The following is a 21,125-nucleotide window of genomic DNA, read 5'->3' on the forward strand; positions in this document are numbered from 1 at the left end:
CCTCTTTCATTACGAGGAAAGTTCTCCATAATCTTTTTGTCAACATTGTGTGAAGCATAGCAAAGGCTCTCATTTCCAACAAAAATAATATTGAAACAGCATTGTATACCTTAAGTGGATAAATTTTCGCGTGGATTAATTTTCGCGGTTTTCGCGAATTTTGGCCATTTTCGCGAAATTTAGTCCACGCGAAAATTTTGAAGGCCCTTGATTCGCGAAAATTAATCCACGCGAAATTATTTGAAATTTTACAATCGCGAAAATAAAAGTTCGCGAAATCAAAGAAAAAAATCAAATTTTTGTACTTGATAATATTTTTACGTTTATCTTTCTCAGCAGAACATCGAAAATACTAACAAGTAGTCTACATCTTTCAAGTAGATTATAAATAAATCAAACTCAATCTATAATAATTGTATTATTCTTGTTCTTATTTTTGGCTGGACCTCCGTTCCTGTTAAAGAAGGACCGAATATCCTTTGATTTCGGTACGTTTGTTTGGTCAGTCGCTTTTCTCTTCTTCTTCTTCTTATTTCTCTGTTGATTGATATGTTGATTTGGATCGGCAATAACAACTGGTATTTGTTCAATAAATGATCCCATAATAATTTCTTCCTTCGGCTCACAATAAAGTTTGAGTACGAGTTCCTCATATCTTTTCAAAAGAAGATGTCCCAGGACACTAGCTGGCATTGTTACTTTGATGATGCATGGAATTTCCAAACCCCCCTGGAATAACGGGGATCGTCGATAGTGTGTAGCTGTCAGTTCTGCTTCCACATTGGCACCTCTGTCCAACAGAAACTTTGTTGGCCGAGATATCTCCCTCGGCAAATGGCCAACGGTTGCTTGGACACCACCATCAGCTTGTAATGTTTTAATTGCGAACATGTCAAAGACATTATTTTCTTCAAATAAACACGTTAACTTTTCTTCCTCAGATGGGCCCCAAACATCACGATACACGTGAAAACCACGAATAGCAGCTGAAAAAACGAAACTCTTGTTTGCACGAGCCATTTTGTCTTTGTTTTTGCAAGTGAAGTTTTTGCAAGTTATTATATTATTCTTGGATAAAAAGTAAACATTCGAAACTTGAAAGCGAACGTTCTATGGCTAGATGTGAACAGCGCCTAATAGAAAGAAACACTTGTCTATTTTTATAAAAGGAGCTTAAAGATTCGAATTCGAAATAAGGTGTTCCATTTCCAGATATGGATAGGACTTTAGGGAGAAATACTTAAGTGTGTATGTACCCCTAAAATTCGAATTTGAAATAAAACGTTCTATTTGTGGATGTGAGGGGATGTGAGCAGCGCTTTAAAGAGAAAAAGACACAGGGTAGATAAAGCTTTACAAAGTAAAAACATTCAAATTTTCTACACAATAAACATTGATTGTGTTTCGCTGTGAAAAGTGGAAATAAGGTGTCTCGTTTTGGTTCCAGCTTGAATCATGTCTATCCTTCAAAGCCTTGGTAAGATTAAAGAAATGAGAAACAGTGCTGTGGGTAAAGAAAAGCAAGCTAACTCGGATTTTACTGTTGGAAAATCAAATGAATCTTCAGAGGTTGCCATTAACAACCCAACAACAGCCATGTCACTCAGAGACAGGTGTTGGTGTTTTGGATTTTGATGCAGTTTCAACGGCAGTAAGTGAAAACAACGTAAAGACTAAAAGAGAACGATATTACAAGTACACAGACGAAGAGAGATTCAATATAGGAAAACATACAGCAGAATTCGGTGCAAAGAGCGCATTAAGAAAGTTCAAGGGACGATTCCCAAATTTAAACGAGAGTATTACACGTTCAATGAGGGAGAAGTATGAGAAAGAGAAAAGATTGGCAAATCTTCAAGGACGTGATCCAGAGATGAAGTTAAAATCCGAGCAGCGTGGACGACCTCTTCTACTTGGACCAATCGATATGTTGGTGCAGAATTATTTACGAGTGAGTACCTATTTGAATTTACATGGTATTTTTCTCAACGGGGACGATATTTAGGCCATTTTTTTCAAGTGGGAGGAGGTCTGTGACACTTTTTTTATAAGAATAACTTCTTTCTATATTAATATCAGGGCGAGATTTCGGAGTTAGAACAAAATCAAATTGACTAATAAACCTGATATTTTGTTCTATCTATTACTTTTCTATTGAAGCAAAGTTTAACTATTTTACAGGCTGTTCGAGCACGTCGTGGTGTGGTTTCGTTTACCATTGCAGAATCAGTTGCGATCGCTTTGATCAGAAAGCACCCGGAATATAACTTGGATCACATCAAAGTAACTGGCTCATCTTTTGCACAAAGCATCCTACGTAGAATGAAGTTCGTGAGGCGGTTTGGAACCACTGGGAAAGTACAAATCTCAGAAGATCTTCGTCAGGAGCTCTCAAAGAGTTTTTTGTATGGTATCGTAAGCAAAATCGAAAAGCATAAAATACCACACTCAATGGTGCTGAACCTAGATCAAACTCCTTCAAAGTATGTTCCAACCTCGAATAAGACCATGGCTAAACAGGGATCGAAAACCGTACCAATTAAAGGGTCAACAGATAAACGATCTATAACGGCAACATTTACAATCACACTGGAAGGACATTTCCTTCCTATTCAGCTGATTTACGCTGGCAAAACAAAGAAAAGCCTGCCTAGAGTTGATTTCCCAAAAAGCTTTAGTTTGAGTGCGAACCCCAAGCATTACAGCAATGAAACAGAATCAATTAAGATCTTGGAGGATATCATAATACCTTACGTCAAAAAAGAAAGGAAGAAATTAGGTTTAAAGGAAGATCATTTCGCCCTTCTTATCATGGATGTATTCAAAGGCCAAATGACACCCAAAGTGTTGAATGTTTTAAAAAACAATCACATCTTACTTCAAAGTGTGCCTGCGAATTTCACTTACCTCTTTCAACCCCTTGACGTCCAAGGTGGTCCTAACAGGTACGTCAAAAGAATGATGAAACAAAAATTTTCAGAATGGTACACTGCCAAGATAATGCAAGCTTTAGATGCGGGTAAGCCTCTTGCCGAAATAGAGGTGGATTTGAAGTTGTCGATCGTAAAGCCCCTACATGCTAAATGGATTATAGAGGTCTACAATCAAATGACCTCGGAAGAAGGAAAAAAGGTCTGTTTGAAAGGGTGGCAGGTGTCAGGTATTAAAGATGCAGTCGACCAAGGGTTATCTGAATTACCATACCTAGATCCATTCGCAGATATAGATCCCATGCTCGAGACTGGAATTGACGAAAGTGAAGCTCAAATCCAGTCAAATTCTCTCTTGGAAGGCTCAAAGTACATAAGTGAATCAGGAAGAGATGAAGAGGAGGAAAGCGATTGTGAGTATGTTGATGGAGATGAAGTTGATGATGACGAAGGAGACGATCCTTTCGATGACGAGTCGGAGTCGGATGATGATGATGAAAATGAGGAATGAAGATCATAAGATTTTTTTTCATTTACTGTATTTAGGTAGACTTTCTAGAAAACATGTTACAATCAAAAAATATTACGAGTTCAACTCTTCATTTCAATTATAGACTCTAGTAACCTAAAAGTACTTTCTTTGAAGTTTTTTGAAAGCTTTTGAGTGACTTTGTCTGCCTTTGTTCGATTAAAAAACACACATCTCTTTTCTAGTTACAATTTATATAGTCGCGAAATTAAATAAAGAAGGCCTAATTCGCGAAATTTAATCCACGCGAAAATTTTAAAGACCCTTGATTCGCGAAATTTAATCCACGCGAAATCTTTAAATTCTTGTCTCGCGAAAATTAGTACACGCGAAAATTTATCCACTTAAGGTAAACAATTGCCATTTCCAGTAGATCTAAATAAAAATGTTTTTCTATTATTTATAGACGATAGTTAGCTACAAAGTTTTCTGCAAAAACAAAATGTTAAAATGAAAAAAACAAAAAACAAATAAACTATATATATATAATAACAAGTCTAAGCTATTGATTAGACGCAATTATCGAAGATAAAAGATAAAAGTTCAAATATAAACAAAACACACTGTTTATGAAAATCTGCAGAAAATTTTACTTGCTGGTATTTGAACTTATCATGTGAGTAGCTAGGTAGCTAGTTACAATTTCTGTATTTAAAATTTATATTAAAAATTACACAAGCAAACAAATAAAATGTCTTACCTTAAACATCTACAAATAGACTCTGTTGGAAATTTTACCAAGGGAGCATTCAGTAGTGTCTGTGAGATTCAGTCCAACTTTTTCTTCCCAACTCTTGCATCCAAATATGATACTTCTCCAACACATGTCAAAATATGGTGCTTTACTTTACATCTCGCTCCAAATCTTCGAAGACATAAATCAAGTAAAAAAACACTGACCTGTTTCACAGCGGTCGTAAAAGAGAAAGTTTGCAGATCACTCACGTGAATAATGTCCTGGATCGTCATGCCGCATAATTTTCATTTTACACCAGTTGGCTACACCAGAGAAATACACCAGGATATTTTTTGCCCAGAACAATGCGCAGCTTACACCAGTTGAACTAGTGTAAATACTGATGCCGCATTCGGCTAAATTGACACAAAAACAGGACGACGAAACCCAAACGGCGGGGGGCGGAACCCCGAATATCAGTTTTTTACGCGACGTACGCTGGCGGCCGTTATTCTAGTTCAGTTTAATAATGTGCGTAAAAATCAGAGAGCAAAAGGCTCACAGAGATACACCTAAATTTTTTGAGCAGAATTTTTGCTGGTGTATTTACACCAGTACACCATAGCTAAATCCGCCCCTGCTTATCCAGGGGCGTAGCCAGCGTCAGTCAGGCTCTGCGATCGACTGACCTACTTTTTTCATCCCAAAACGTCGTTTTTTTCACCGCCCCCGCCAACACATGGATGGGCGCACCGATTATGCATCGGCACAAATCTTTTCCCGGGCGTCGCACACAAGCTTCGCGCCTTCGCACGTCGTTTTTGCAGGATTTAGCAGTATCCACTTTGTTTTGCAGGCTGAGGTGTTGAATCTCTACTTTGTTTCGCAGATAGTTTTTTCGCAGGATTACATGCGAAATTTATGCCCATGTAAAGTCATGTGTCTTCCATTTATGGTCATTTTGGACGCATCCTATTGGCTAATAACTTTCGCAGATAGGGTAAAAATTCGCTCCTTATAAGGCTATATGAAAATACGCGAAAAAATTAAAAATGAAGTCAAGGTCAGTGAAGTTGCGAAGGTGAAGAAATTGTTCTGCCCGGATAATGAACATTGGCCTGATTAAGTACGGCAGCTTGCCCCGGTTAAGAACAGGGCAGAAAATACATAATCAGGGCAACATAATCAGGACAGGCCGGCTTATTACTCAAAAAATATTATTTGGCACTTATAAAAGGAACATAATCAGGGCAGGCCAGTTTATATACGACAGTGTAATATTATTTCTCACTTATTATAGAACGAACGTAATCGGGGCCGGCCGGCTTATGTATGACAGTGAAATATTATTCGAGACTTATAGAACGAACGTAATCGGGGCCGACCGGCTTATGTATGACATTTTTCTATTATTTCTCACTTATTATAGAACGCACATAATCGGGGAAGGCCGGCTTATGTATGACAGTCAAATATTATTCGACACTTATACAACGAACGTAATTGGGGCCGACCGGCTTTTATATCATTCGTGACAAGCAAATAGGAAAGTATCGCAAATGAAACGAAATTCGCAATTTACGTGGAGCCTTTTTTTCTTTCGCCAGACAGGATGTCTAATTTCTTACAAATTCGAAGAAAACGTTCGAAAAAACTGTCATTTAAATTTTTCAATCGTCGGAGCTACACTAGTTTTAGTTAAGCCATGGAAGTTCATCGCCAAAAATTTGAACAATTTGCCCAGCGTTACACAGGCACTGGTAAAAGACCAACGAGTGGCACAATAACAAGAGAGTTCGGGAAGAAAATTTTCCAGAACTTAAAAAGCAATGAGTCGGACAGTAAAAAGGGTACAGAAGCACGTCGCTTCAGATTATTGACCCAGAAGTTTAAGCTGATGAACTGCGAAGAGCTGGGAATGGTGGATATTTTGATTGTGCCTTCACAAGAAGCTGTAAGTGAAAAATCGTGATTTCAAATTTTTAGTTCGATGTTCAACAATGTAAGTAATTATTATAACCGTTACTTTTTTCAGAAAAACCATACAAGTAATCAATTGAAGGTTACTTAAGAGTGGCATACGTAGATGAATTCTTTGACATCATACGCTCAATTCACTGTAATGAATTAAAACACGCTGGTGTGAAAAAGACATTCAAAAAGGTATTAGTGTTTTCTTTATCAGAATTAATAACTATATTTACATAAAAAATTGTACCCTAGACAAAATATAAAGATTGATACAAATAACTACTCAATTCGTATTTTTCCTACTAAGGTTTCAAGTTCATTTTGGGGTATCCCAAGATCGGCTATTGAAGAGTATATCAATCTTTGCAAAACTTGCCACTTAAAACAGCCACAGAAGACTGTACCGCCAATCAAGCCTATTATATCAAATGGCTTCATGAAACGCTTCCAAGTAAGTTCGCACACACCTGAACTAAAATATTCAGAATTTGTAAATAAATCAGTAGATCATCTTATCGAAGCTTGGCCAGGGGAGATTCAGGTGGTTTGTGGTCGTCCTCGCCATCCACAGAGTCAAGGCATGATAGAACAGGCTCATATCAATGTGGAGCATAAAATATCAGTCATGATAGCTGAGTGTGCCAGTGAAACTAAACCTTGGAGCTCGTGGTTGCCACAAATATGTTGTAGGTTGATAACAATAGTTCCGAAATGCAGATCGAATTGTCGTTACTTATTTTTCATTTTTTCAATAGATGCCATCAACACACAACAACACAGCGCTACAGGATTTACTCCGTACAAGCTGGTATTTGGACAGCCACCATCAACCACAATCATACCGACTGTTTCAAAACAGTCGAAGGTTATCACTGATTCGAACTTTGATAACGATGAAGACATCGACTTTTTCTCCATAGCTGTTAAAGAACAAATGAATTACAAACGTCATGCTGAACAGCCACACGATGGTATGTACTTCAACTGAACTGAAATTAAAATTGACGTTTTAATATAAATTTTGTGTTTAATCTTTGTTGTGAATCAATTGTGTAGGCGAAGAGAATACGAATTCGAAGAACGTCACAAATGAAGCACATGTTATTGAAGACGATTGCGAAACTGGTTGTAAGTACTGACACGTTTTTAAAAAAAAAATATAAAAACTTACAAGTGGACCTTCATATTAATGAAAAATAATCAATTTTCAAAGAAGAAACATATAGTACATAAAAATATTTACCATGAAAACCATCAACATGGTGCTTTTCCATTCACAAGACAATAAGAAATAGTAACGTCCATACTCAGTTTTTTTATATTTATATTAATAGTTCTTGCATATATTACAGCATTGTCAACACTCCAACGACATTGGACTCCACGAACAACAGCTTCTAAAAAGATAAAAAAAACGAGAGAGGAGATGGTTCAACGGTTTGAGAAAAACCATTGTTTGAATATATTCTGGCTGATATTGTGAATATATACAGCACGTTTTATGTTCGGTTTAGACATAGATTTTTTCAATATGCTAAGGCTGAATCTAGCTTGGCTACCCCAGACCTTTGTTTATATTCATATTATGTTCTTTAACATGGTTTTATCATTTATCAAAAAGGTGAAGCAGAGAAAATTATCGTACTATACACTCTTTTTATAAGAAAACATTTTATCAGAACAACGAAGAATTAACATAAAATAACGAGTGTGAAACCCTTTGTTAGTTCATATTTTTATTGTAAATACTGCTTTATATCGAGAAGAAATGTATCTTTGACTAATGTTTCATGCTAGCTACATTACCCCATACCTAATTTGCGCGAAAAACTTAGCTATATTAAACATCTTCTAGAAGATTTTTTATCAGATTCAAAACCTTCATTTTTATCAGATTACCACGTTCACAGCTTTGAAATTAGTTCTTTGGAATAACAGGTGTTTTAAACGATAAAATAAACTTACCCACGTACATAAAGATTTGTCAATGTTTCATTTACAAAAGTCGGAAGGAAATGCCAATCACAGCCTGCCTGCCATTATATCAGCGTTCATAAACCGGTCACCACGACATAATTAGGGCTAAAAAAACATAATCGGACCATGCGTACATAATCCGGCTGTCCCGGTTGTAAACGGGCCGTTTTCGCAATCTGGGCAGAACAAAATCATGATGGTGTTATCAAACGTGAAGTCGTATTTAGCTTCAGGAAATTTGAATTACTTTCAAAAAGTTTCAAGTTCTTTGAGAACTACGCTGGATAATAAACTGAGAGATCCCGATTTCTCAGTTTTATTAGATGAAGGCGCTGTGAAACGAAACGAAGAAGCTGAAAGTTTCATCCCAAAGGATCATCTGAAGGATAATTCTATTCGGGCTCTCAGGTTAGTTTATAATTGCTATAATCCTTTGACAATACATTGTTTAAACAATGCAGTGATTAAGTTCGTGTCATTCGACGCACGGAATCACTTAACAATAATGGTGTAATTGTAAAGTAAACTTATTTTGTATGTTGTGGTTTATGAGAGCTTTATTTTAACTTCAGGTCAGTGACAGACGGTGATTGTTTATACAGCAGTGCTTCTCTGGCTGTTTCAGGTACGAATGATTTAATAGATGAGCTTAGAGCTTTAACTTGCATAGAGCTTTTCGAAAATTCTCTATTCTACTCAAACCATCCAATTTTTGTATCTTTATGTCAATCTTCAGATTTGTTTTCCTGTGTAGAAAGTACATTAAAGTTTTCAGTTAGCCATTCCTCTGTAGACACAGGTCTTTCGGCAGCAGATCTTGTACAGAAGGAAGCTATTCTTATGTGCAGTAAAAACATATGGTCATCTTTTATCTGTATACTTGCCCTTACCAGTGTATTAAAAAGAAATATTCCAACTTTATATCCTGATTGTGGTCAGCTACGATTCAAGACGCTTTTCAATCAGAATATTTTTCCTCGTCTGCCTTCAAATAAAAATTTACAGCCTGTTTCAATTTTATTTTGCAATAATGGCAAACATTCTGGGCAATTTAAACCCAATCATTTTGTCCCTTTAGTTTCCATTAAATTGAGTAAAGCTACGTTAAAGCGTCCTGCTCAATATTTTCAAGCTAGGTTGCCATACTTTATGAAGACAGAGAGCAAAATAAAAAGAACTGAAAACGTATGTGTCTCATCACCAAATTTTTCCTCTTCATTAGGCCAAACAACATTAGTTAATCAATGTGGTACTTCTGGCACTAATGAGGAGACTTCTTCCATTTCAAAAAAGCCAACCTTTAACTTTAAAAACTTTTTTGTCAAAGGAAATGCTAAGTTAAAACCTATTACACCTGAAAAAGTTTTTTCTGCAAAACCTTTATTAAATTCTTTCGACCCAGGTTATATTGATGGTATTGGAAAATATGATGTAGGCACTTATTACAAGCAAGCTCCACACCTTAGTGATCATGATATAGTCACATATGTTGATAACGTAACAAAACCTGATCAAGGATTCACTTTTCCTAGGGACAAACTTAATAGGCGATTTCGATATGTTTGGTTTGCTCAATTTCCGTGGCTAGCATATTCTAATCACATGGATGCTGCGTTTTGTCTGCCTTGCACATTATTGCATCAAAAAATAAATTTAAAATCTGCATTAGCTACTAATCTTATTTCAAAGGGGCAGAACTACTGGAATGACAGTGTTTCGGTCTATAAAAAACATGAAAAAAGTGCTCTTCATAAGGACACCTCTTCTATTTTGACTTCTTTAAGGACTAACCAGTCAGGTACAACCAAAAAAATTAATGAACTGGTATCTACTATGTATTCCAAAAAGGTAGAAGCCAACAGAATTTTTTTAGCAGCTATTATTGATACAGTTATTCTTTGTGGCCGCCTATGCATTTCCCTGAGAGGACACAGAGACAACTTAAAAGATTTTCCTGAAGTTGGTGGCTATGCTCCTTATTCTGTAGGTAATTTTCTTGACCTTTTAAATTATAGAGTAAGAGGGGGTGATATAGCTTTAGGTAATCATTTAAAAGCCTGTTCAAAAAATGCAACTTACTTATCACCACAAACACAGAATGAAATTATTTCATGTTGTGGTGATTATATAACAGACAAAATAATATCTGCAGTTAAACAAGCTAAATTTTTTTCAATAATTTGTGACGAAGCTTGCGACACATCTACCAAGGAACAAATGTCAGTAGTACTTCGTTTTGTAGACCAACATTGTAACTTGCGAGAGGAATTCATAAGGTTTGTTCATTGTAGTGAAGGGCTCTCAGGTTTGTCTCTTTCAAAGGTCATTTTAAAAACCTTGAATGAACTTTCTCTTGACATACAGAATTGTCGAGGTCAGTGTTATGATGGTGCTGGGAATGTAGCTGGTAAAATTAATGGTTGTCAGGCTCATATTTTAAAGCAAAACAGATTAGCTTTATACACACACTGTTCTTCTCATCGCCTAAATTTAGTTGTCTGTAATTCGTGCTCTGTACATTATGTCCGCAACATGATGGATCAAATCAAACAGATAACATATTTTTTCAAATTTTCTGAAAGTAGATTGAAACTTTTACGAAAGAATGTTGCTGACTCTACTAACAATCCTAATTATGCCCATATTATTGATGTTTGTAACACTAGGTGGGTGGAACGTATTATTGGCATGAGTGTTTTTAATGATTTATTTGAAGGCATTTTAGCTACTTTTGATGAGATGGCCCTTAACCCTAATGGGGTAATTAATGCTGATACTGTATCCAAAGCAGTCAGTCATAGAAATGCATTGGAAAAATTTGACTTTGTTATTGCCATGGTCATTACTAGACAGGTATTTGACATGACAATGGAAGTAACAAAACTATTACAGAGTAAGACTAATGACATGTTTAAAACTGTAATGTTAATTAATTCTTTAATAGATAGGTTTTCTTGCATTAGAGACAATATTGACACCTATCATGAAAAGTGGTTTTTACTTGCAGAGGAATTAGCTCAAAAAGTAAACATAACAGTTAGTGTTCCTCGAACTGCTAAAAGACAAGTACACAGGCCAAATTATACTTATTCTGATGTTTCAGATTACTTTAAAAAGGCCATAACTATCCCTCTTATTGACCATGTGATTTCTGAGCTAAACGATCGATTTAATCATTCTGTGACTGCATGTCATGGTCTAGTGATCATACCATCCAAACTTTTACATCTCCTTGCATATGAAAAAGAACACTCTTCTAAATTGCCATGGAAAAATCAATTTGACACATTTGTAAATTTCTATTTTAACGACTTTCCCAACCCTTTAACTATTTCAAATGAGCTAGAGGTGTGGGTAACCTTTTGGCAAAATATGGAAAAAGAAAATCCTGAATCCATTCCAAACTCCATTGAAGCTACTCTTAAAGCTTTCCCTCGTGCAGATGGAGTCTTTAGCAACATAGAGGTGGCCCTTAGAATTTTAGCCACTATTCCCATGACTTCATGCGAGTGTGAAAGATCCTTTTCTGCAATGAGGAGACTAAAAAACTATTGCAGATCAACAATGACAGAAGAAAGGTTTAATGGTCTTGCTCTACTCCATGTTCATTTGGGTGTTCAAATAAATAAAGAAGATATAATTAATAGGTTTTCCGCCAAGGGACCACGCAGGTTAGATTTTGTCTAATCATTTTCTTTTTTCAACTTTTTTGATTAACTTCCATCTCAATCTTTATTAAGATGTATTATAAGTAAGGTATTTATATATAAAAAATTTAAATAAATAAGCAACTTACCCCCACTTCTAGCCTAATATTAAGTAAATACCCCATTTCTAGCCTAATATTAAGTAAACACCCCTTTTTCCATTTTACTGTCATTTTGACCGGTAGATATACATGTATATTTATGTATCTGATTTGATTGATTCACTCATTCATGGTTTGGGTATGAAACTCTGATCCTTGCCATGTTTTTATTCATTCATTCATGTTAGATTCAATTTGTCCATGGTTCCATTTCATTATATTTTTGAAATTTTTGTTAATAGTTATGAAGAAAGAAGATTTTGATTTGGTTAAATTTTTAATAACCTCCAATCTGCAAAAAACATTATTTTGGTGCTGAATATGAAGAAAGAAGAATGAAGATTTTAGTTATTGCATTAATAACTTTCAATCTATAAAAAACATTATGATGGTGTTATGCTGTCTTATTGCTGGTTTGATTACAACCTTGCTAATAAATATTGTAATGTATTTTATGTTGTCATTTATTCCCCCGTTTTGATCAATTGTTCAGAATACTTAACGTGTATCGTGTATCTTAGAGAGTCGGTTTTATGGCGTTTTAGTGCTTAAAGGGCGTAAAAGGGCGTTGGCTTCCAGGGCTCCGCCCTGGATCCGTTGTGGGGCTCACAACGCCCCTCAAACCCCCAGTTGCTTAATATCGCACCTTCGGTGCGATGTTGACCCTGCGGGTCAATGCTTCGACTAAGATTAATTTTTTTCTGGCTACGCCCCTGTTATCTGTGACTAACCCTGGATCCGAGCCTGTTGATGTTGTATAAGATTTAAATTACGATCGATTATGGAGCAAACTTCTGGTCCTCTTGGATTTTAAAAAACGGTGAAAATAACTGTATTTTTTCATCTTTGTTTTTGCATCAGATCGTGTCATTTGTGAAACCTTCTTAAATGAATAATCCACACTTGTATTTTTCGTCGACCTTGGGTAACCCCGCGAAAGACCTGAAACGAAATTGGCTCCATGTTTTAGTCGTTAGCCCATAGTGAGAACCAAGCTAAAACGTCTCTCAAAAACGCTATCATCCAATTTTTCATTTTTCCTCGACCGTCGGTAACCCCGCGAAAGACCTGTAACGAAATTGGCTTCTGTTTGGAGCAGTGCGAATGGTTTGCTTCGATAAAATAAAAAGTGTTGTTTGTTCTTTGTTGCATGAAATAAAAAACCCAAACAGTACGCATTTAGTTTTATTTAACGTCTTTGACGTATTTTTTTCATTTGGTTCTAGAATTTATTCCCGTCCTCCCCTCCCCTCCTGCTCCTCCTCCAGAAGAAGAGAGATCTGTTTTGTTTTTGTTTGTTTGTGATTTTTAACAATTGGGTCATTAGATATTTCCTTTCTTCCTGTCAGTTTGCCCCAGACTGACCACTGAATAGATCGTATTGAAATATAATCATATTAAAATACAAAATCTGAAAAATACAAACATCTGCAATATCAATAAAAATCCATGAGGAAAATATTGAATGCACAACAGCGGTAATATGCAACAACATATAGCTAAAGCTAACTATAACTAACTATAGACAGTTGGAAAAAGTATACATTTGTGATAATCTGTGAAATCAGTAGTGTAGTATAGACTTATTGTTTCTTGTTTTTGCAACACAGGTTTTATTATCATCCATCATACAGTTTTTAGTCACTACGAAGGTATAGCTAGCAGGACTAGCAGTGATGATAACATTAGAAGCCTATCAAGCCGCAATTGGTTCCTTTTATTGCTTCTCAAGAAAGTCAGCACAAAATCAATTAGCTTCCCACGTTAGTGATTTTGAAACATTTTTAATGACACAAGAATTATTTTCATGGAAGAGTTTCCTTTGTAATTTTCTTATTAGTGCTGTAGTGGTCATTATTGAGTTCAATATTAATATGTCATTTTTGAAGTTATTACAATTGCCGGCTGATGGCGATGTGGAAATTAATCCTGGTCCAACATATACAAGATTGTTAAATCTGTCCAAGGAACTCTCAACCAGGCAGATGCAAAATTTGGAGAAACTTCAGGTATGCAATGTGTTACTAATGCATTATTTGCCATTATTTGGTCAGTAATTCACAAGGTCTTACTATGGACTAGTTGGGATCTAGACTATATACTAGATAACGGTGATACTATTTTTAAATCTTTGAATAAATTTGGTGCCATTTCCTTCGATCAACTCCCAAATTTTATTACCGTTGAAGGCACACCAGTAACTGTTACCTTTTTGAATCTTATCTCAGATGAAATAACAAGGAAAAGCATTTCTGAACTTTGTTGGTGACCTGAATGGACTAATGTTCATGACAGGAGGCTTCACCACTTCGATATTTCTTTACAAAACACAATTCTTTGTATTTGATTCTCACAGTCGAAGTAGTGATGGTTCAGTTGTTGCTGATGGACACTCTCTTTTGATGACGTTCAAGAGGCTTTGTGATGTAGAGGCCTATATTAAAGACATTTATTTGTGCAAACAGAGTCTAACTTCGCAATACTACGAGATACAACCGGTGAAAATTAATCTGACAGAATTAGAAATATCCACTATTGCAGCTTTTATCAAGAGACTGAAGAATAGAAAATATTATCAAAATTTAGTTGGTAGTGCTAAACACAATCAAAGAAAGGAACAAATGAAATCATACACTGCCAAACGGTCTGATAAAAAGAAGTGTACCCAATTAGGTGAATGTGACATACAAAAAAAATATGAAAGCAAAATGTACAAAGAAAGTGATCAAGTTCAGACAAGAAGTTGCAAAAGGCCCATATTATGTTTGTGTTGTTTGCAACAGATGTCTATATCGGCGTTCAGTTAAAATATTCAAAGATGGATATGCAGAGTTAAGTAGTGATTTGTATTTTTCCCATGTTATCAGCATTGATAATGAGGCATATATATGTCTGACATGTGATAAGAAATTGAAGAAGAAAGTTGTCCCATGTCAAGCTGTATGTAACAAATTATATATTTGTGAAATATAGTGTTGATTGATTTAAGAAAACTCGAAAAATCAAAATTTCACGGAAGATTATTTTTTAAAAAGTCGTAATAATGCCAAAAGGACAATCTCCGAAAGTGAAAGGTACAATATGTAATGTACCACTTTAGGCAGATGATGTTTGTAATAATTCACCTAGAGGTGCTGATAGCAATGGTGTAATTATGCTAAAAATGAAACAAAAGCATGTTTTCTATGGCCACGTACTGTTTGAACCAGTAAGACAATATGTTGTTAAAGCTGCTCTGTTATATTTGAAGCTTAATAACCCATTGTATGCAGAAATCACAATAAACATGGAGCAGTTAAACACTAGTTCGATTATGCAAAATGAAAATTCTACTGATGAGAATGAGCAAGGTAGCTCTACACATGACATTCCAGAAGAAATAGAGGAAAATCCCTTAGATCAACATAGATTTGGTTGTAATGAAACTACATTGACATCTGAGATTCCAGTTATTAAAACTGAGAATGTTTCGATCGCTCCTTGTGAAGGTAAAAATCCATTGGGTGTTTTGAGTGATCAATTCTGTGAAGAGTTAACACATCCATACTTATTTCCTACTGGAGTGTTTGGGTATAAAGTTGATCGTAAGATCAAATTATCTCCATCTAAGTATTTTAATCAAAGGCTATTGAATTATAAACAAAGATTTGCATCAGAGCCAGATTATATATTTTTTGTTCATTCAATTTGGCAACAACAAAGTTTAACTAATAGTATTAACATTGCAATGAAAAAACTCAGAGGAAGCTAGCAAACTGCGGGTATGCTCAGTAGAAATTTTAAGGAAACGGTAAGTTCATTTGTGGCTAGTGAAAATGCATATAGTTTCATGAATACTATCAAGGGAACCCCAGCATACTGGAAAAGATTTTTGTTTGAAGTTTTAGCTACGGTTAAACAACTTGGTTTGCCCACATTTTTCCTCGCATTATCATATGCTGATTTAAGATTTGGTAAACTGAATGCGCTTGACATTTCTGATGAAGATATAGATAAAATAGATTATTTTGAACGGTGTAAACTATGAAATAGTAACCCAGTTTTATTGGCTAGACACTTTCAATATAAAGTGGAAGTTTTCTTCAAAAAAATTATTGATGATGGTCCTTTAGGAAAAGTTAAATATCACGCCATTTGTGTCGAGTTTCAGTGTGGATTAAGCCCGCATGTCCACTCAGTCATATGGGTGATCGATGGACCTAAACTTAGAATAGAGACAAAAGATGAATATTTGGCATATATTGATGCTAAAATAAAGGTTCACCTACCAAACAGTAATGAAGAACCTGAGTTGTACAATCTAGTGAAGTCATACCAAATACATTCCCATTCTAAATCATGCCGCAAATATAAAAATGTTGAATGAAGGTACAGTTTTGGTCGATATGTTTTTGTGACCGCACCATTATCGCTGAACCATTATCTGATGACCTATCTGAAGAAGAAAAAGGTGATTTGTTGCAAAATCGTCATAACATTTTGAATAAGGTGAAAGACTTTATTGACAAAAATTTAAATCCAAGAAAAATAAACTTTTTAGATCCATTGAAGGAAAACTATGTGGAATTGAAAACCATAAGTGAAATACTTGCAGATATTGGAGTAGATGAAGCACATTATTACAGTGCTTTGTCTGTTTCTAGTGATACAGACTATCAGATTCATTTTAAGCTCCTGTTGTGTTAATAACTATTTTGTTGAAGGATTGATGGCTTGGCAAGCGAATATAGATATCCAACTAGTGATAAATTATTACAAATCAGTTAGTTACATGTGCGCATATTTTTCCAAGTCGGAAGATGAATCTACTGAGGCAATGAGACAGGCTGCAAAAGAAGATTCACTGATGAACAAAACTACATACGAACAAATAACGTCAGTTGCTAGAGCTTATGTAACTAAACGGGAATGCTCCATTCAAGATGCGTTATAATGTTATGCCTGAGCTTTGGCTCCGAAAGTCTTTCCCAGCTGTCATCGCTATAAAGTTTTCCGTAGTGAGGAAGAGATCAAAGAACTACCAGAAGATAGTATTGATATATTCAAGCGGAATATGTTAGATAGGTACATAGATACCTAATGTAAAATTTTTGAAAGGGAAGTATGCTATCGTTGATGCATTGTGTTATGCAGAATTTCTTTCCCATTATTACTTGAAAACAAATGATCATTCAGAAAACGATAATCAGCCTACAGTTCTAGTCGATGATATCATTGAAGAAAACCATAACCCAAATATGTACCCAAGTGTATTGCCACTTATGTCATCAAAAGAAAAGCTAAAATGTCGAAGGGTTAAATCTGTGTTGCGGTATCACGTACCGAACAGGCACAAAAAACAGAAGAATATGCCCATCACATGCTGTTCATGTTTTTCCCTTTTCGAGATAAATCTACACTAAAGTGTCCAGATACTGGTAGTTATATGAATAATTTCATGCAACCAACAGTGCTGGACATTGTCAATGAGAATAAAACTTTTTTTGAACCATTCTCAGATTTAATGGAAGATGCCATCAATAATTATCACAGGGACATGGTCAATAACTAAATTCATATGCTCAGCAGGGGAATGATGAAGTACAGGAATTATTGAACACTGCGGAGGCAATTGAAGATTATGAAGAGGAATGTCTTCTTGATGAGCAATCTGTGCTACCTTCTACTATAGGTAACAACGCTTCACCAATTCATGGTGATGAAATCAATGCAAATATAAGGACATTGAACCATAAACAGAGAGAAATATTTGAAGCTGTTATAAAATGTTCAAGGGATTGCATTAAAAATTTATCAACTACTGTGAAATCACAAATTGATCCAATATACATATTTTTGACAGGTAGTGGTGGTTGTGGGAAGTCGCACCTTGTGAAAACTATTTACCACTCATTGACAAAAACACTGTCTTATCATTCTGGGGAATATGACAAACCAAAAGTATTACTTCTTGCACCAACTGGAGTAGCTTCAGTTAACATTAATGGGACCACAATTCACTTAGGATTAGCTATACCTGTCGGAAATTTTAAAAAAACACATCCCTAAATTAAGTGACAAGAAGCGTGCAACATTAAGACAAAAGTTATCGGAATTGAAAATCATCATTGATGAAATTTCAATGGCTTCAAATTACTTACTGTTACATATTCATCAAAGGTCGAAATATTTGGCGTGTCACAGGAAATCATGCATGCAAAGAATCTGTGATTGCATGTGATGATTTTTATCAACTCCCTCCTATTCAGCAAAGACCAGTATATGCAGAATATCAGGATGCAATGCTAAATATGTTTTCACTGTGGAGGCATTTCAGAATTGCAGAACTCACCGAAGTTATGCGCCAGAAAGGTGACATTTCTTTGATTGATTTGCTCAACAAAATCAGAATCGCAGGGCTAGATGATGATGCCGAAACTCTTCTAAAATCCAAGTTCATTTCTGAAACTGACGATGATTATCCAAAAAATGCTGTACATATATGGGCGGAAAATAAACCTCTATCGAATCACAACAATTGTATGCTCAAAAAACTGGACACTCCCTCAGTGAAGATTGATTCCATCGATACCATTCCGAAAAATGTACCAACTTCTCGAGGTCAAATGGAAACTGGAGGACTTGCTCGCACTTTAACGTTGAAAGTTGGTGCAAAGGTCATGTTGACTGCTAACATTGATATTGAAAGCAAACTCACAAATGGACAAATAGGAACTGTTTATCATATTAAGATGGATAGTGTAGTTAATGACTTGAAAGGTGATTTATGTTAAATTTGAAGATGACAGTATTGGAATTAAGCAAAAGAATGCAGATGTATATGGAAAACATAAAAATGTAGTACCTATAACAAAATCAGAAACAAATATTTTTCTCAAAAGAGTGCTTCATCTGTGACTATTAGGAGAACACAATTTCCATTAATGTTAACATGAGCATGTACTGTGCATAAAGTTCAAGGTAAGCAATTTCCAGAGGTTGTGGCGAGCTTCAATCTGCTGAAACAGAGAAGTTTTAATTATGGTCAAACGTATGTAGCACTGAGTAGAGTGACTGCTATGAAGGGATTACATTTTATAACAGAATACAAGTCATCTGCTATACGCGATGATCCAAAAGCCATCTTAGAATACGAAACATTGCAAAATAATTATATCATGACCTCTATCAATCGTTTATGTAAAGAAGAATCATCATTGACCGTCATGTTGCTGAATGTACGATCACTGAAAAAACATGCAACTGATATTTTATCAGATGAAGCTTTATGTGATAGTGACACATTGTGTCTTACTGAAACTCAGATTTCCAACAATGATGACTTGGGTTTGATCAATTCGACCTTGAATCAATTCACAGTAGAGCAATGATAAATTTTGCAGCTTAGCATGTTGTGTTCAATCAAATATCGGGATTGTTGATATTTGGACGTTAAAAGGTGCGCTGCTGGTTACTGTAAAAGTGTATGCTATTCAGGAACAAGAGTTTAATATTTTGTTGTTATATCGTAAGCAATCACTATCAGTGGCAAACTTTCTGTATGTAATATCACACTTCATGTCTGTCTGTCAAGATAATATCCATATATATCATAGACTTTAACATTAATGCATTGAACACAACTCATAACTCTTCTATTCAACTTGAAAATCCATTAAGAAATTACGACCTTATTGACTCACTTACTGACTCACATTTCAGGATCATTTATTGACCATGTGTACATTAAAAAGGATATATGTGACTCGCTGAATGTAACCCATATGAAAAAAATGTTTTTTTTTCAGATCATGATGCAGTTAAAGTCAAAATAGCAACACTTCCATAATTCACTTTTGGTCAGTCCTCTTTTTTTTGTTTGTTTGTGTGTGTGTTTGTGCGCTTTGTGTTACAAAGTCGATACAGTCTGACAGAAATAATTTGTATTACCTTAGCAATACACCATCTGAGTACAAATGTGTTCCAAAAAGAGTCACGATTTTTTTGCAAATTGCGTTGTCGGAATAATCAAATTATGCTTATCTCCTTGAAGAATTTAGTCATAATGATTTTTATGGTTAATTCATGATATGTGACGTCATGGGTGACAAGATGAAAACATTGCATTAGATCCTCCACACATATGTTCACTCCACTTACCGCTTGCCAACCATGATGATTGAATAACGTATATAAACGTGATTTATTACGTTATATTTATCAAGATAATGATAAGATGCTAAGCTAAAATGTCATAATTATGATAGAAATTAATCAGGTTTCTCAGAAAAACTTTTTAACAATTTAAAACAGATGTGATGCGTGTCTCAATCGATTTTCTATCTTTTTTAATTGCTCAAGTTTCTTCACAAGAAGTCGTTCTGTTAATGAGAATTTTACGTGGTTCGAGACGGTTTTTTATTTTATTTTCTTATTTTTTTTTTATTTTTTTTGCATTGAAATTTTTTCTTAGTTCTTTTATTTAGTGGTTCCAGGACTGAGACACAGAGGACTGACTGACAACATGCAAGTTGAGATTATTATATAAGATGTTTATAAGGATGCATACTTGAAATTCATGTCTCATGTCCTGGTAGTTTTCAGTTCATTGACTTATTGTCTTACTGTTGTTCAAATGTTTTTGATACAAACAGCATATAATTTTTATATTTTACAAAGAGAAACTTTCATGTAAAATATCTTTTGGTGTATATTGTATATTGAGAAACTGTGATTTTTAAAGATGTTTATAACGCATGAGAACTCAATAATAATATGAAGCAGTCTGCGCAACACACGAAGTGTTACAGATGAATAATTGACAGTTAGAAAAAGCGAGAACTCATATTGGTTATAATCCTTCACATGATAAACACTGTTGTATCTATTGAAGTGACAATCAAAAGCAAATTGTATGAAAATAAAGCAAGTGGTGATAGACAGTTTATCGAACCAAACGATTATACGAAAGCATGAATGAAGCAAACATGTTTCAAGCTTTACATTACAAGTATCCTTCGCTCCATTCATAGAAATGGTGATTGAAACCGAATACATACAGGTGATTAAAATATAGTACAACGAAGTCAACACACAAAAACATGAAGCATGCGTGTTACACCAGTGATCATATAGAAAGAACTTAAAGTTATAGCTGTTATTAGCTGTGTGTCTTATTTTCAGACATGGACCTGCCCTAAGAAGAGAGCGAATGACCCGGCAAGATTTACCAACTCTGTTGATCAACTTATTCAT

The 21,125-nt window shown here is 35.2% G+C and overlaps 3 protein-coding genes across 3 annotated transcripts in view; 2 read left to right on the forward strand and 1 right to left on the reverse strand.

The window, feature by feature from the left end:
• The window catches only part of LOC130647227 (uncharacterized), a 98,419-nt gene that overhangs the window by 57,915 nt on the left and 19,379 nt on the right, over positions 1-21,125 (reverse strand). The window lies entirely within an intron of this gene.
• On the forward strand, positions 1,541-3,556 carry LOC130647228 (uncharacterized). Its single transcript, XM_057453009.1, has 2 exons — positions 1,541-1,951; positions 2,182-3,556. Exons 1-2 carry the CDS (start codon positions 1,556-1,558, stop codon positions 3,439-3,441), a joined length of 1,656 nt encoding a protein of 551 aa, XP_057308992.1. The 5' UTR covers positions 1,541-1,555; the 3' UTR covers positions 3,442-3,556.
• On the forward strand, positions 8,265-12,341 carry LOC130647224 (52 kDa repressor of the inhibitor of the protein kinase-like). Its single transcript, XM_057453005.1, has 2 exons — positions 8,265-8,491; positions 8,656-12,341. The coding sequence occupies exons 1-2, from the start codon at positions 8,277-8,279 to the stop codon at positions 11,768-11,770; spliced, it is 3,330 nt and encodes a 1,109-aa protein (XP_057308988.1). The 5' UTR covers positions 8,265-8,276; the 3' UTR covers positions 11,771-12,341.

Source organism: Hydractinia symbiolongicarpus, chromosome 6 (genome assembly GCF_029227915.1).
Source record: "Hydractinia symbiolongicarpus strain clone_291-10 chromosome 6, HSymV2.1, whole genome shotgun sequence".
Classification (NCBI taxonomy): domain Eukaryota; kingdom Metazoa; phylum Cnidaria; class Hydrozoa; order Anthoathecata; family Hydractiniidae; genus Hydractinia; species Hydractinia symbiolongicarpus.